The sequence below is a fragment of the Centropristis striata genome, chromosome 19, assembly GCF_030273125.1.
Source record: "Centropristis striata isolate RG_2023a ecotype Rhode Island chromosome 19, C.striata_1.0, whole genome shotgun sequence".
In the NCBI taxonomy this organism is placed as follows: domain Eukaryota; kingdom Metazoa; phylum Chordata; class Actinopteri; order Perciformes; family Serranidae; genus Centropristis; species Centropristis striata.
This window is the reverse complement of record NC_081535.1, coordinates 15,834,643-15,850,947: the sequence shown is the minus strand read 5'-3', so window position 1 is coordinate 15,850,947 and position 16,305 is coordinate 15,834,643. Positions and strand designations below refer to the sequence as shown.

The 16,305-nt window shown below is 40.5% G+C and overlaps 1 protein-coding gene across 1 annotated transcript in view; it reads right to left on the bottom strand.

Moving 5' to 3' along the window:
* pappaa (pregnancy-associated plasma protein A, pappalysin 1a) overlaps positions 1 to 9,835 on the bottom strand; it is a 95,474-nt gene extending 85,639 nt beyond the window's left edge. The window contains exons 1-2 of the mRNA XM_059358418.1: positions 8,743 to 9,835; positions 795 to 1,902 (exon numbers count right to left, since the gene is read on the bottom strand). Of these exons, the coding sequence (XP_059214401.1) occupies positions 795 to 1,902; positions 8,743 to 9,133 (1,499 nt within the window). The 5' untranslated portion in view covers positions 9,134 to 9,835. The remainder of the gene's footprint in view (positions 1 to 794; positions 1,903 to 8,742) is intronic.
* Between the last annotated feature and the right edge of the window lie 6,470 nt (positions 9,836 to 16,305).

Below are 16,305 nucleotides of genomic sequence, written 5' to 3'. Positions count from 1 at the left end.
ACATGCAAGCGGAGTGAACTTCCTTCACTGTTTTTCCTGGAAAATTCTTTCGTGCACCCACGTTTAGGGACCCATACCTGCCTCCCCAGGAAACATGTCTTTCAGTGGTTTCCTGGAGAGAGTGGTATGTCTTTGAAATGATTTCCATTGCTACAAGCAAAAAAACATACTGGACTTTCTTTTCTGACCTCTAATTGCCCTTACACTCTGTTTACAACGTCAGTCTTTCCAAACCAACTCCCTGCTCCAATCAAGTGAGCTTAATTAAGACCATTGGGTATAGGAGACACAGAGTAGAAAAAGGTGGAGAGTTGTTGAAAAATTTATACAAAAATGAGCGGTCTGGTCTGCGCATTTGCTACTAGGAAAGTCATCCGGTTGCGTTTGTTTTGCTCTGCTTAAGTGTGGAACACTGATTGAACCAGGCCAAGGCTAGATTGGACTAGCTGCTCCCAGAGGATTTCCCAGGCCACACAGGCTGGGAGTTATGTTACACTCAGCCTCAGCCCAAATGGTCAGGAAACAGTAGGACTAGACATTAAAACCTCTCTTCAGGGACACATGTATGGAAAGATTTGTTGTTTGATTTACTCTAGACATGTGAGGCCATGGTGTGGCGTTGGTTTACCAAAATTATTCAATCATTTCAACCAAAAAAAATGTAGCAAATTAAGCAAGGAATGCGGTGGTTGGTAAAAGCTTTTGGGTGAATTTAAGTCTAACGTTTATTAAACAACTCTCAAAGAGGATTACCAGTACTACAGACATAATAATATGTGAAAGAGTGATCTTACTTGTGTGGAGATGAGCGGTTGAAGCAGGTCTTGGTCACATCCGTCACATTGGGGTTACAGCAGTCGCCGAGGTCATAGAAGAAGTTCTCCCAGTTACATTCAGGGTCACACACACCATTACCCTGCTTGTGCTCAGGGCAACGGCTCCGATGCCCGGACATGCAGTCACCTGCATCAAACCCTGTCAGCGGATGGTTGCATTCTGGATCGCATGCATCATCGCCAACTTTGCTGATATCACAGTTAGCTAGAATCAAGCGGTTTCGAAGGGAGGAGTTGGTCACATTGTGAATGCTTAGCTCCCAGGTGATGTTGTAGGGGCTAAAGGCATCGTTGAGCTGCTGGTGCTGCAGGCTGATCTGGTGGTCTGACACAGTTGGCCTCATCCGTGCATCGTCCCAAACATTTATGACACGATATCGTACTTTCTTGGGTCGGCGGAAGTTCCAAAGGTGGTTGTAGTTTTTGATGACCTCAACATTGTCGCAGACAGTTTGACCACAAGTTGGAGGGTCCAGCGTTGTGTCCAAAAATCCCTCAGAATGTACAACTCCACCACCACCACCAAGAAACCCTAATCGTCCACCTCCCCCATGCTCAGGCTGAGGGAAGCTACCATCTTTTACAGTCAGCCACTTGCGGCCCGGATGCTCGAATGTTTCTCGTATGACCAGCTGAGGTAGATCTTGGAGGTCCTCATGGCCCTGCATATCCCTGACAATCTGCCTCTGCCCTCTGGCTTGCCGCCATAGGCCCACCCTCTCCACTGCCCCCCTGTAATTATGATTCAGTGCATTCCCCCCAATCATCAGCACTTTGCACTTTTTTGTCAAATGGCTGAAGACATCACCCGATTGCTCCCGACTGACACCCACTTGGGCGCCGTTGACAAAGAGCTTCATGTACACGCCATCATATGTGACAGCCACATGTGCCCATTGGTTGGGTACATAGCGAGCGTTGGAGTGGATGGAGGTCACTTTGTGGGCACGGTCAGTTTTAAGGGAGAAGAAGAAGCGGGGGTCACGATTTCCGTGTTCACTAACTGCCTGGATGCCAAGCAGCCAGCCTCGATCACTGGAGGCGTAGAAACATTTGTCGTATAGGCCTGGAGAGAGAATGGAAAAAAATAAGTTAATATGTAAATGCCTTTATTTTATGGTGTGAATGTGGACTTGATCATGACAGAAATTAGCTGTGTAATAAAAAACATTGTTCATCAGTCTCCTGTAAGACAGTTGACACTTTACTGACACTTTTAGTCCAAATCTTCTCTTTGCAACAGAGGTGGGACAAAGTCATTATTTTGCAAGTGACAAATAAGTTTTAAGCCCTTGCACTCTCAGGTCAAGCCGCAGGTCAAGTCCAAAGATAAGATGAGAAAATCCCAAATTAAGGCCCAAATCAAGTGTTACCCCCTAAACTTTGAGTTTTGAGTCTAAAACATTTCAAAATGCGCTCTTCACCAAATGTTTTTTGGGAATTAAGTGTCAATTTTGTGGGAATAAAAGCATTCATGTTAACTGATTTCAGTACATGAAGGGAAATCAATAGAGACACATTTTTAAAAAATAGTTTACTACATTTTGTTTATTTATTTTATATATTTAATTTTAAATAACAGACTACAAGTCTAACTTAAGTTCAACTCACGTGACTCGAGTCCACACATCTGCCTTTCAAAAATATATTTTGTCTTCACAAGCCCCTTGCATATGAATCTTGCCAATTTTATTTCAATATTGTTGATCAGACACTTAGATCATTCTGAAATATTTTATTCTGAAATAGAATAAAAATGTATTTGAGATTAGGGAGCAAATGTATGAATGTGATACTTTTTTTTTCATATCTAAGTGCGTGTTATCCTGGAAATTGGGTTGAAGTGCATGTTTAGCTAAAGGGAGACCCCATGGAAATCTCTCTCTATAGGTTTCCCGTGAACACTGAGCGCATTTAAAGTCGTTCGTGTGAATGTCCCTTGCCAGTGGGGTAGCCAGAAAAGCTAGTTTTCTGCTAAAGCCTTGTTTTTGTAGAGGCACCAAAACACCTTTTTCCTGTTTCACTTGGACCGTGTATGTCAGCTTCAGCATGGTAATGTGTTTTCACTTCTTAGGGGATCTCTGAATGTTAACTGTTTGTTTGTTTAGCGCTTGTTGAGGTACGTGTGTGCAGGCACACAAGTTCATGTCTGTATATGTGTGTGTGTGTGTGTGTGTGTGTGTGTGTCTTTTAATGCATGTTCGTGACTATGTGCGTATATCCATACGGTCCAGTCAAAGTGAGCAAAGATTCCAAAGCACCTTGACGTGCCTCACAAGGTCCATCTCAGCATGTGAAAGTCTGTGTGTTTGCAGGTGATTCTGGGCAGAGAGCAGAACTCCACTCATGTCTCAGGAATACATTCCTGGGATTTGCTAACATCAGGGTTGCACTTCTAACCATGAGCTTTCTGGACATTACATCTCTCCACAAAGAGACACTCAATATATGACACCCAACCAATATAGGTATTGAGTGTCCTTTGCTGTAGCTTCTAGGATCTGTGCATCAAATTCCTGTAAATACCCTTCATATTTGTCTCTGCTGCCGTTAGTATGGTCTGAAATTATAAGCTGATTATCATAGTGATGATCACATCTTTGCCTCAATGCACTTGTCCACTCAAACGCCTTTGTTCCCCATCGATTAGGCTACCTGAGCCTGCAATAAGTGGCGGGCTAATGGTGATTGCACGGACATCTTGTTAACTTTGACCTGTTTCTAATTAGATGCACACTCCAGTATGCATTCATTAACTTGGTATTTCAATGGACTAATGTTCAAAGAGCGAGGGTTGGGTTCAGCGTCAAGGTCAGTCCTTTGGTGGATGACGTTTTCAGGCTTTCCACTACACTGGAAGGAAAAAGCCTTCCATCTGTCAGCTAGTGCACTCAAGGCTAAAAGGTGTGCTAAAATGCTCGTAGGGCTCCTAGTGTAAACAGCTGTCATAATTCTGCCATGCTCAATTAATCTAACACACTACACTTTTCCAGACCCTGCACTGCGACTCCTCTGGCTCTCACAAACACACCTACACACACATATGCATATACTTATACGGACATGCATATATACATGCTCATGAAAAAATAGACACACTTCCATTTGCACAGATAAATTGAAAAGTGTGTCTTCTCAGAAATGCACACGCACACAAAGGGATTTGCATGTGCACACGCTACGGTAGAGGGCTGTTCCTGTCAGGTTCAAAGGCAACCTTCCTCGCACTTGCCATTTGTCTTCTTCCAAGAAAAACACACTCAGGAAAAAAGAAAAAGGAAAAAAAAAACACACACATACACACACAAAGAAAAATGTCACCAGGACTTGATAAAACGCAGGGAGGAAGGGAACAATGAAGACTCCGTTTACTTTTGAGCTGTTCTGGCTCTGAAAGGTCAAAGAAAGGCACCTTTCATAGTTTTACTAAAGTGACCGCCACAGCAATTTCCCTGAGGAGACAATGGAAAATTCCATTGATATTTAAAAAACAAACATAACAAGGATATTGATTATAAAAATGTCATCACACCACTTGAAAACACTTGACTTTAAACATTTTACTTGGCTGTCAAGTTTCGCTCTGAGTGAATTCTACTAAAAAGTGGTTTTAATGAGTCATAAATAATCTACCAATAGTTGCACTTGGACATGTTTTTGAACGTCGGATGACATAAATTAACACCGCTTTTTCCCCACTGCAACTTATACTGTCGTACTGTCATCACACAAAAACTTCCCATTAAATGTGAGGACATTAATCAGGATTTTGGGGTCCTCACACTCAACACTTTTCCAAACACTCATTAAATCACAGCGAGGCACAGTGCGCATGGCCATGATAATGATTCAAACTAATAAGAGGACTGTGAAGATGTTTCCAGTTAAGCTAATGATTGCTGAGTGTAAGTGTTGCACTCAGGGCTCAACCCCTCTTCAAACTCTAACCACTTGCCAGGTAATTAGTCATGATCTCAAGGTTATTCATCTTCCTCTTTCAGTTACATTTGATTATGATGAAACAATAAGGGGACACCGTTCTTAATCATCTATGAAAAAAGGTGTTTTTGAACACATTTTTGCGTATATCATCACACTAGACGACTGCACCAAAATATATCTGTTATCGCAGTGATTATCTGCTAACGTCTGCATGCAATTGTCCCCAGCAGGTCATGGAAGAGAGCCTCCGTCCCTCTCGTGATTTATTTTCCTCTTCCTTTGATGCGGGACAACCCAACGTGACCCGGATACAAGTGCTAATAGGGCACAACAAAGTTTGCATAACATTCGGACACAGAACTTGATGTTCTGATTGTGTGCGAGTACGGAAAGGTGGGTGTGTGCATGTGCGTGTGTATAAACTTAAAATGTTTCAAATGTTTTTGAACCTGGGATTAATTCTGACCACATGTAATTGTCACACTTGGGAAATGACAGCCCACGAAACAATTCTTGTAGTTGAATTCAAAAGGGCTCCAAATAATCCACATTTGTATTTGATGATGGTTTGACTAGTCATCTGAAGAGAATAAAGTAACAGCTGAAGATCCATGAACATTCTCTTATGACCCAAAAAGTGGTCCTGCTCTACCTCCTGTTATAAAAAAACTTAAATGATAGCAATTTTAACAAACTGCCAGCAGGGGGCGACTGCACTGGTTCTTAAAAAGAAGTCTGCTTGTAAAAAAGTCTATGAGAAAATGACTTAGCACTTGACGTATTACGTCAGTAAACATTAAGATCTCACTAGCTTCAAGTGTTTAGAGGTAAAACTTTAGCGTAAAATGAATGATAAAGCAGGGTATGCATCAGGGCTATTGTGTGGTTGGAATTACGACCACATGGTTCATTTGTACTGCAGCTTATTAAAATTCATATTTAAGTTTGTAGTCAATGATGCCTTCTTGTGACCATCGTAGTTATAAAGGATGCAGAGGCAGAAGCAAGGATACGGAGTATAAAGAACAACAAAGTCCAATTAGGGAGGGTGGGAGTGTTGGTTGATTGGTCAGACAAACACAGGACTTTCACCCAGGACACAGGTGCTCATGTCCCATGTGAAAACAAAAGTCAACGTTGTTATTTGACAGTTATGTAACTTAACTTCCAGGCATAGCCCATGCATAACTGCCTCACAGTCTGTCCCCTTTTACATAACATAACCACCTCAATTCCAGTAGTTACATCCATTTATTTTTCACACACAAACACACACACACACTAAACAAGTAGTTCCATTGCCTAAACCTCACAAACGGCAACCCTTTCATGATTTTTTTTAATGTGAATTACAGTTGCACCTCACTAACTAAGCTAGCCATCTAGACTAAGCATAAACCAGAGAATCCTCCTCCCCGGTTTTACCCTTTCATCCAAACGTGATCACTTCGGGTCCAAGAAAAATCAAGGTAGCGCCAGCCTCAAGGCTTCAACACAATAGTCCACAAGCCAATGGATGAAGTCATGGTGACTACAGCCACTTCCTTTATCCAGTCTAAAAGTATATTACCAATAATGTTGTTTCTTATTCTTAGATAAATGAAGTTCATCATATTATCAAATCAGGAAAGTATAATGCAACTCTAACAGTCAGAACCTTGAACTTTCTCCTTTATATTTTAGAATTAATTGATCAGTAAAACATCTTCTCATCCATTGTTACTTAATGAAGATATTTAATTATAAGAATCATGATCAAAAACAAAAACAAGGATGCAGAAGTACCACTCCAGGGTTCCCAGTATTGTTTTTTTTTTTTTTCAAATCAGAGACTGTGCTCACTTTATGATGGTTCCCAACCAATTGCACAGAAAACAACAAAATTGAAAGGAAAATTAAAATGTGAAAAATACAGAAACAGAGAGAGAGAGAGAGAGAGAGAGAGAGAGAGAGAGAGAGAGAGAGAGAGAGTGGTGGTCAAAACAACACAGTAAAAAAACAGCTGCTGCAAACAACACTGCACTGGGATCAAAACAAGGGGATGGAGCATTTTTAGAGGGACTGGGATTTTTGAGGCCTGAATTGGATTTAAAAGATTAGGCTTTATTGAATTTGTTTGATCATCATATTTGTTCTCTTTAGGTCCCCTCTCTGGCACACTGATGGGACCATGATGGGAGCAAATCTTTAAAAAAATGAACACACAAGATTATACATGAATGGTAATCTCTAGTAGGGAGAAACCAGTACAAGAGTGGCACAACAACAACACCTGTACAAAATAATGTGATCCAATACCACATCTGTAAAGCCTATCATGTTCATTTCCTGCTAAGATTGCATCTCTGAGGTGTTTAATCAACTCTACGGTCATTGTGGAGGCCATTGTTAGTGTTGTTGTTGTACTGTATTGCATAATACTGTACAGATGTTCCTGTTATTGTGTCCATCCTCTGTAAATCTAGGAGTCACTCAAGTCACAACAGACCCTCTCACCCCCCCTCTCCCCCAGTTTGAGACTCCAACAAGGGATTGGTTTTGCAGAGCACATCCCTGCCAACTGGCTAGCACTACCTAGAAGTGTACTGTATCGCAATACACACACACACACACACACACACACACACACGTGATTATTTATGTGTGTGTATGGGTGGTGTTTTGAGAGAGCCAGATATAGAAAATAAAAGGAGCATGTAAATTTACTCATATGGTTTAGTTAAGTACCCAAACATACAGAGTGGTATAAGGGAGGCTGAGGAGGACTGAGTTCAATTCAGTTCAGTTCAGTTCAAAGGCAGCCATCTGCACAAGTACTGTAGCAGGCAATGAGTTGTGTATGCAACGCTCCCTATCGGCAAAGAAAAGCAACAAAGAAAAAACTACCCTATACTGTAATGCACAAAAGCGCTATTGGTCAAAACAGATGATGCAGAATAGTTTTAACACCTTTCTGGTGCTCCTTTACGCATGGCTGCAGGAGAAAAAGGAGTGCGCACAGATGACAACTACAAAGTGTCAAGCTTTCCTCTTACGACAGGGATCTCAGGTGTGTGTGTGTGTGTGTGTGTGTGTGTGTGTGTGTGTGTGTTTGTGTCCTCCTCTGCGCAGTCAGTGGATAGAGATGCATCATCACTATCTGATTGTGCCTTAAATTAGAGATTCTGCGACGCATGATCGCGCACAATAGTCTGCGTTTTTGGAGAGACTGTACAGAACACCAGCGGTGACCAGTAAAAGGAACACCACCACAGCACACCACGCAGGACATTTTCGGGCAGCAGGGGAAACCCTGTATCTCTCTCAGTCATGTCCCGTAACTCCGGTAGCCAATCCAAAGGTGTCGATTTTGGGGGACACTCAAGCTTGCGGCTTCAGCTGCTGCGCGCTTTGAGCGCCTACACATACAGCAAATCTCTCCCCGCTTTTGTGCCTGACGTGACGTGCTCGCACACAAAGTTTTGGCCATTACATCATAGTTTTAAAATAGCCAAGTCGGTTCAGAGAAATTACATTTTACGCACAGTGACATCAGCTGCCGGTCAAATGATGCAGTAGCATATATCTGCTGCCTCACTTTTATTATCACAACCCACAAAAAGCATCATTCAAAAGTGGAAAAATGATAGAAAAATGATTTTAGAATTAAAAAAAAATCATATTGCAGATTTTTTCGGGCAAACTTAAATGTGATCAAAATCTTCAGTGACCCTATGCTTGCACTACCTAAAATATCCGCTGTACTTTTCAGAGCATTACATCATTGTCTAGTCTGATAGATGAACTCATTTTCAACTCGCTGAAACTGCATGTTGCTTTGTTTCATACTACATGACACTGAGATAAAATGCTGCACATTTTTATGTTTACTTCTGATTTTCCAATTTATCTCGCCAGTTTTGGAGTTACACTAATAAAAGGAGTTGTGTTGACAATAGGATGGAGGATGTGTAGACTATCCTACCTGCAATCACTGTGGGTGATCGTTGACCTCCCTCCGGTTTGATCCACATCTCCAGAGTGAAATTTCCTCTGGGTATCTCCACGCCGGGCTTCAGCCGTAGCTGATCTCCCCTGCCGGTGAAATAGACAGCTTTCCCCCGGTCTGGAGAGTTTTCCTCCGCCTGAGAGGAGCGCAGACGCTGGCGAAGCACCCGTCGCTCCAAGCCGGGCAAAGAGCGTTTGCCCCGGGGCAGACGTGTGGCACAAGCCCCTGGGATGGTGGCTTTCGCCTCCCTAATGCGCACCAACTCCCTCTTGGATCTCCCCTTTCTCCGGACTGTCCCGCACTCTGATCCAAAACACAAGATGAGAATCACCAGGCAAGGCACCCAGGGAGATGTCCAAAGTTTCATTTTTCGGGAGAGGAAATGGCAAAAAAATATTTAAAAGAAAAAAAATAATAAAGAAACAACGGAATAACTACAAAAAATGTATCTCCACAATGTTCTCCTCTTTGGAATCCTCTCGAGTTTTTCCTTCTGTCTTTTTTACAGCGGTAGAATGTCAAACCGTAGAAACTGTCTAAATAAACCCATAAAGCTATGCTGTTTTTCCCTCTTTATAATGCTAAGCCACGACCCCCTCTCTTAAGCAAAACTACTCTGGAGACATTCAGGGGACACAGGAATATTTGATTCATGTATGTGTTCCACGGTGCCTTTTCAATGGGTCCCATTTAGCCAAAGGGATGACTAATAAGTGATCAATCAAGAGGGGGGTCCGGCCGATGCCCCCCTCATCTCCTTTGGACGGTAGGAGTTACTCGCAGAAATCCACAGTTGTCCGCCAAGCTCTTGTCACACCTTTTTGTTGTTTCCTTATCCTACCCGTAAAACAGCATAAGAAATGGCACATATTAAATTCCAAAGAAAAGTGACAACAAACCGACCTCTCATATTTATTACAGGAAACAAGAGGTAAATTGTGGTCAAAATGGAATCCAAACTTCCCCTTGCCTGTGTGCCAGTACAAAAGTTGAAATGCACTATAATATCTGGTAAGGCGAATGAGAGAAAGAGGGACAGAGAGCTGCAGAAGTAAGCATCGCGGTCCTCATTGATTGCCTGAAGCAGATACACTTGGAGGAGTCAGAGCTCGCCGTCCGCTTTAGAGGCAGTTTCTCCCCTAAGTCTTTTTAAGAACAACTCATGTTTCAAATGTTCCGGGGCTGTGTGTGTTGTTTTTTTTTTTTTTTTCAAAGTGGGAAGTCACACAGGTAGGCAACTCACACTGACGGCAATTCTCTCTATAGCACATAGTGATAGGATGGTGTTTACGGAGTTTGAAAGGCGTATATGTATCCCTCTAGCGGTTACAATTTAAACAATCCAACACTTCCAGCAAGTCCACAACACAGGACCATAACCAAGCAGCCTGAGACATGACATAATTATTACTATTCCCCCCCTATCGATGAAATATCCCGTTTAAAGTCGATTTTACTTACAAAAAAAAAGGTTTGACAGACTTTCCACAAGATATACGTTAAAAAATGTTCAAAATTGCCTGTAGAACACATATAGATATTGTGCTAAATGTATTTTAGGAATCAAATAAATACACGTAATTAATAGAGACCAATATCTAAAATTTTGAAAAAAATGTCTTTTTGCAATATAAAAAAAAGACTACTCACACACTCTTAGAAAAGTCCTCCATGTTAACTTTGGCAAAGAATAACGTATTCTGTAAAGGTAGACTCAACTGTCCCGTCAAAGTCATGTTTCCCATTATAATGTCTTTTCAAAATAAAGTAAGCAGTAGATCAAAGAAGTAATGGGAGGACATTGACAAAGCCATAGCAGTTCTTGTCCTTTCTTTACTTAACTTAATTTGATGGACCATACGTCCTTTCTTCTTTCAATCTAAAAGCCAAAGTTTGAGTTTTTTAACCAAGAAATTGGCAATAAGTGCACTTATGTGCATATTATCTGTGCATGTTTTATACATAAATCTGGTCACCTCATTTAACTTATTGTGATTCTTAAATATCACACCAGGAGAAAAGTCAGAGGGATGTGAAAAAGACAAAATGTAAGGGATTTGTAAGTTTCAGGTTGACTCACACGTCCAAAGTTTACTGACCCGTCACTTTAGATGGATGTGAGTTTCAAAACCACACTCTCGACCAAAGTTTGTAAGCCTTTGAGACCAGTGACAAAGCCTTCGTAAGTCTCAGCCGCTGAGTGAAATGAAAACAATCCTTTGGTCGATGTTGCTGTTATTCTGAAGATATTTTGACACAGAGAGCAGAGCGACTTTACCTTTTAATGGCTTTCCATAGAGACAGTCAGCTGGAATGCTAGTGTTTCCTCTCCTGCTTGTTTGTTGTAAATGTGTGTTTAGACAGCCAAAACTTGCCACCTACCATAAAGGGAAGAGAGAACAAACATTAAATATTTGCTTTCTTTTTCATATGGTGTTGCAACTTTGGGCCGCATATTTCCTTTTGTTTCTTGAGCAAGGGGGGAAATCACATATTGAGAGGTGTTTGACCTTGAAAGTTGCTGGGAGTGGAGTTTCACACGGACCACAAATTTAAATCCTGTCAAAGGAGACAGTGGATAACTTTGTGTGTCCAAACCTTGACATGACAGGTTGTTAACACACATTCTCCTGGCAACACTTCCATCTCTTTGAAATAGTTTTTGTTTGGGTCCTTGTCTCAAAGACTGCTGATTCATATGAGGTTGCTTTTGATGCACATTTTGTAGTCAAATGCATGCTTTTTTCCACAACCGGCCTATATTTTTTTCAGCCAACAGAATGCCACTGGATCACAGGCTTGGAAGTAGCTTAATTGATGCAATGTTCCCCAAGTCAATTTTGATGTATCAAAATGTACCTGATAACATAATTTAACACTAGAGAGAAATAGAGAAATGCAAACCCATTCAAGTACCAAAGTATCATGACAGCAGGTGAAAGACTTCTCCAGTCCTGTAATTACATTCTCCACCTGAGATCAGACTGTCACTCTCTCTCTCTCTCCAAAGAACATGAGTGCTGAAGATAGAAAAGATGACCTAATGTCTTACAGTCGGCATCCGTTCAGGTTGGTACACTATGTACAGACTGAAGGAGGGGAAAAAAACCCTGAAACATGCTCACATAAAGGTCATTCACCATCCCTCTGTTATGCAAGGAGATTGAGTTGAATTGTTTTAGTACAGTCTTGCACCCACCACCCAATCCTTCAGGGCACGGACCAATCAACATGCGCAAAGTTCAAACTGTGTGCCTCTAAGGCTCTACCGTTTGCCAGTAAAAAGAGCGTCACAATATCTCTCCTTTTTCAAAAACAGGCTGATTCCTAGTTATTCCTGGATTTGATGGTCCGGGAAGACAACATCCCATCTTAACCTAATGACCCGTGACGGTTCATGTCATGGAGCCCCTGTGCAATTCTGCAAATCCCACTGCAAATCTGAGTCATTCCATAAAGCAGAATACACAGAGCGGCATGATGTTAAGATCAATAAGAGGTCAACGGTGAATGAAAAACCAGTGGACAAACAGGAACCTTTAACATTGTGAAACCAGACAAAAACAATGTTTTAAACAAGATAATTATAGTATAAGAGCGCATTTTTATCCCAAGTCAAAATACAAGGGACTCACAATTACATGAGTCACATTATTTGACCCCTTTTTCATGCAATCGTTTCTAATGTCCAATCATTTATCCTTAGATTGAAAATAAAAGCCATTTGGTATGAACTGATGTTTATAAATGTTTACTATAAATGTATTAACACAGAGTCGTAACAGTGAGTGACACAGCTGGGATTATCCACATTCAGTATCTGAATGCATGAAAACAGTTTTTTGGCTTTTATATCTTTCTTGTCACTCAATTTTGACCCAGGGAGATTACATCTGTGCTGTCTAAAAGTAAAAGCTCAGTCATATGGGTAAAAGATGAGCACGTTCTGGTAACACAGAGCTCAGTAAGTTAATATTCAATAATAGAATGGACCAAAACAATAAGTACATTTAAAGGATCCATTAAAACAAGTTAATCAGTGTTAAAAAAAAAAAGAAAGAAAATATATTAACTTTGTTGAATTGCATATAGGTCATAAGCATCCTCAAACTTTATCTCTAGCTCCATGGTGATGCAGCCCTATCAGTTCTGTTTGGAGAAGAGTGGTTGCAGTATCGTACAATAATCCCACCATGTCATCTGAGTGACTGTGGAGCAGTGCGAGTCAAATAGGAAAAAAAACATTGTCCTATAATCCATTAATGCACCCAGCTTAATCTGTGACTGTTCTAAAGTGCAAACCTAAATGCTTTTGCCTCGGTTTTTTTGTGGATGATCTGGAGAGTAAAATGATACAGTGTCAACAATGTTAACACATTAAAGAATAATACAGATGAGGTTTACAGTAAATATGGGGGGAATTCTGAATTAAAAAATATGAAAAAGCAAAGCTGTAGTGACAATAGGATTCCATAATAGTGGCCAGAACCATGTTAAGGCAGTGGCTCTTTTTAAATATAATGCCGTTACAGAACGCCCATTAAAGCCCTTAAGAGTATAATCCCGTGGTACCTACAAAACTCATAGCAGGTCGAATTTTCAGCAGTTCCATGAAAACTGTCACGCAGGCAGTTTCTGGTAAAATACACCAATTTCTCAGAGCTAACTGAGACAGAGGTGTTGTTTGCTACTTTTAAACACAATATCGCAAAGATTACAGAAAATGTATACATTTGCATAAATCGGGTTTAATCTTTTCTAATGCTTATGACAGCTGTCATTTATATGCGCTTATCATGGAAGGGCAGCCAGTTCAGCTGGACAGTGGTATATATGAACACTGAAAATACACACTGCTATTGTGTGACAGTGTGATAGTCAAAACATAATCAGAGTATTGGTACATAAAATACTATTCATAGCAGAGAGCAGTCAGATTACTGTCTGGTATGATCATAAAAATCAATGAAATGTCACACTTTCTTCAAATCATAATATACAACAACCAAAACCATAACAAATAAAATATAAAGTACATACAATAACAGCTTTGTAATATACATTTACTATCTTGCTAAGTATTCAAAAACAAGGGTCCAAGCAGCTTATTACGTCCCATATTTACCTTTTTTTGTAAGGTGGCCATAATAATTGTGACGGGAGCAAAGGGAGAAGTCAGGTGATGACTATAAAGAGCGAGAAAGTCCGCAGAGGGAGGATGTCGGGGGGGGGGGGGGAGGGGTCACACAAACACAGGACTTTGACCCAGGAGACCTCTGTTTGTGTCCGGTGTATGAAACTAACATAAGCACTTCATGATGTACGTGATGCACATTAACTACTTCACAACAAACTTACATGCAGAAGTTGAGTTACATAACGTACTTATATTGATCCAAATCTTGATTTTCAGCTTAACCCAACCAAGTAGTTTTGAGCCCTAAACCAAACAAACCTGCGACTATATTTGACAACATTAACCAAATGTTTAAAACTTTTTTTTAAATTTAATTTGTATTAAGCTAACGTCCATGCATAGCTGCAACACATTCAATGTCAAGTTTTGTAACTATGTCACCCACGTAATTACTGGCAGTAGCAACTTTCTGGCAATCATCTTTTTCCTAAGCCTAACCATGTTTTTTCCCCTAAATGTAACCAATTAGATTTAGCGCCTAAGTCTAACCAAACTGCAACCATTTCACAACATGATGTTCATGTTCATATTTAAAACTGCAACCATAGTTTTTTTTTAGAGTGGCAATGTGTTTATCTCCTGCCACCAATAGGGGCGCTAATTTAGGAAGCAATACTGGTCATATTAGAGGTGGGAACAAATAGTTTATGTAGTAGTATGGGTTGGAGGACTTGAAAAAATGTGTGTGCACTATATCACCTAGGCTGGAGTTGCATCTTCAGGATTGGCTGGATGGTATCAGTCTCATTGCCTATAGCCACACTGGAGTGAAATAGATTCTATTGAAAATTTTATATCGAGTCAGTTTTGACCTGGCATTTCTCACATGGAGAGGCAACTGCTCTACCAATGTACTCCACTCAAATGTCACCACTAAAGCTCTTTTCCACACTTTTTTCAACCCTTCATTGCATGCACGTAGTTGCATATAAGGTAGGTATAAATTGAACTTGCTTTATATAATAATTCGCAAAAATTTTTATTTCGTTGTCTATATTCAATTGTAGTGTGGGTCTAGATTGAATTTTCCAACGTCAAAGTAGACACTTTATTGGAGATATCTTCATAAATCTTTTTTTCTGAAGATAAAAGATTATGGCAAAAGACTTCAATATGTTCTCCTGGTAGAGACATCCAAGATTTCTGATACCTTTGTTGTAGCAGCCACTTGGACTTCCCTCCTATCCTTAATAATAGGTTGTTCCAGAGATATGCTGAATTGATTAAGAACAGGTAAGATTTTTCTCTTTTGTGCATCTTGTGCCATATGGTTTTAGTATTCAACATAACTGGGTTGTCCAGTTGGGGAAACTGGCCTAAATAGTCAGCTGCTCAAGAGGGATTATTCAGTTCCTGTTTTATATCAACCCATATTGGTCTGTTGTTACTTTCTGATAAGAGCGATCCTATTTGGGCTACTGGAAAGGCCCCCTAATAGAACTGCATTTTGAGTCTAAGTCCCCATTTACTTGTTGTGGTCTGCAGTCTGTCAAGTTTCATTCTCTTTTCCCTGCCCACATGAATTCCATGAACATTTTATTAATGGATTTTAACATATTTGCAGGGATGTTCAGAGGCCTCGATAAGGACACTGGGAGCGTGTTCCAGTTTTTAACAAGAACTTGCAACTTCTGCAAGAGCGAGTCGAAATTAGTCATTAGATTATTATCATACTGATGAGTCCAAGGTTTAGCAGTACACCAAGACATTTCATATTTTTATGAACCCATTAGAATCTCCAAGGGGCAACACTTTAGATTCACCCCAATTCACTCTGTGCCCTGAAATTTAAAATAATTTCTATTGGGTGGAGGGGGAATGGGTATGACATTATTAGAGTCAATAGATCAGTTGCAAAAAAAATTGTTTTTTGTGCTCTTGGTGCCCCAGTCGAACTCCTCTGATAGCAGTGTGGGTTGTAATCCTATTGCTTCCGCTAGTGGTTCAAGAGCTATAATAAATAATATTAGGGAAATTGGGCAGCCCTGCTTTGTCCCTACGACTACTGACCTGAAAAGGGGCTAACCTCATTCCATTAGTAGTCATAATTGACTTAAGATGTTTATCTATGACGTTGATGATGTCCTGGAACCAATTAGCAAAGCCAAATGTTTTAAGAGTATAGTCCCAAACAACCCGGTCAAGCACCTTCTCAGTGTCTTGGGACAAGAACTTTGGCAAAGATTGTTGGACGATTTACAACCTATAACAAACCCTACTTAATCTGGGTCGAGAATATATTCTATAATGTGGGAGAGTTGCTTAGCAAACTTTTAACACAATTCAAAGGTTTCCTATACTAGGAGTTTTGCCATTTGACAGTGACTTGATTGAACACATTA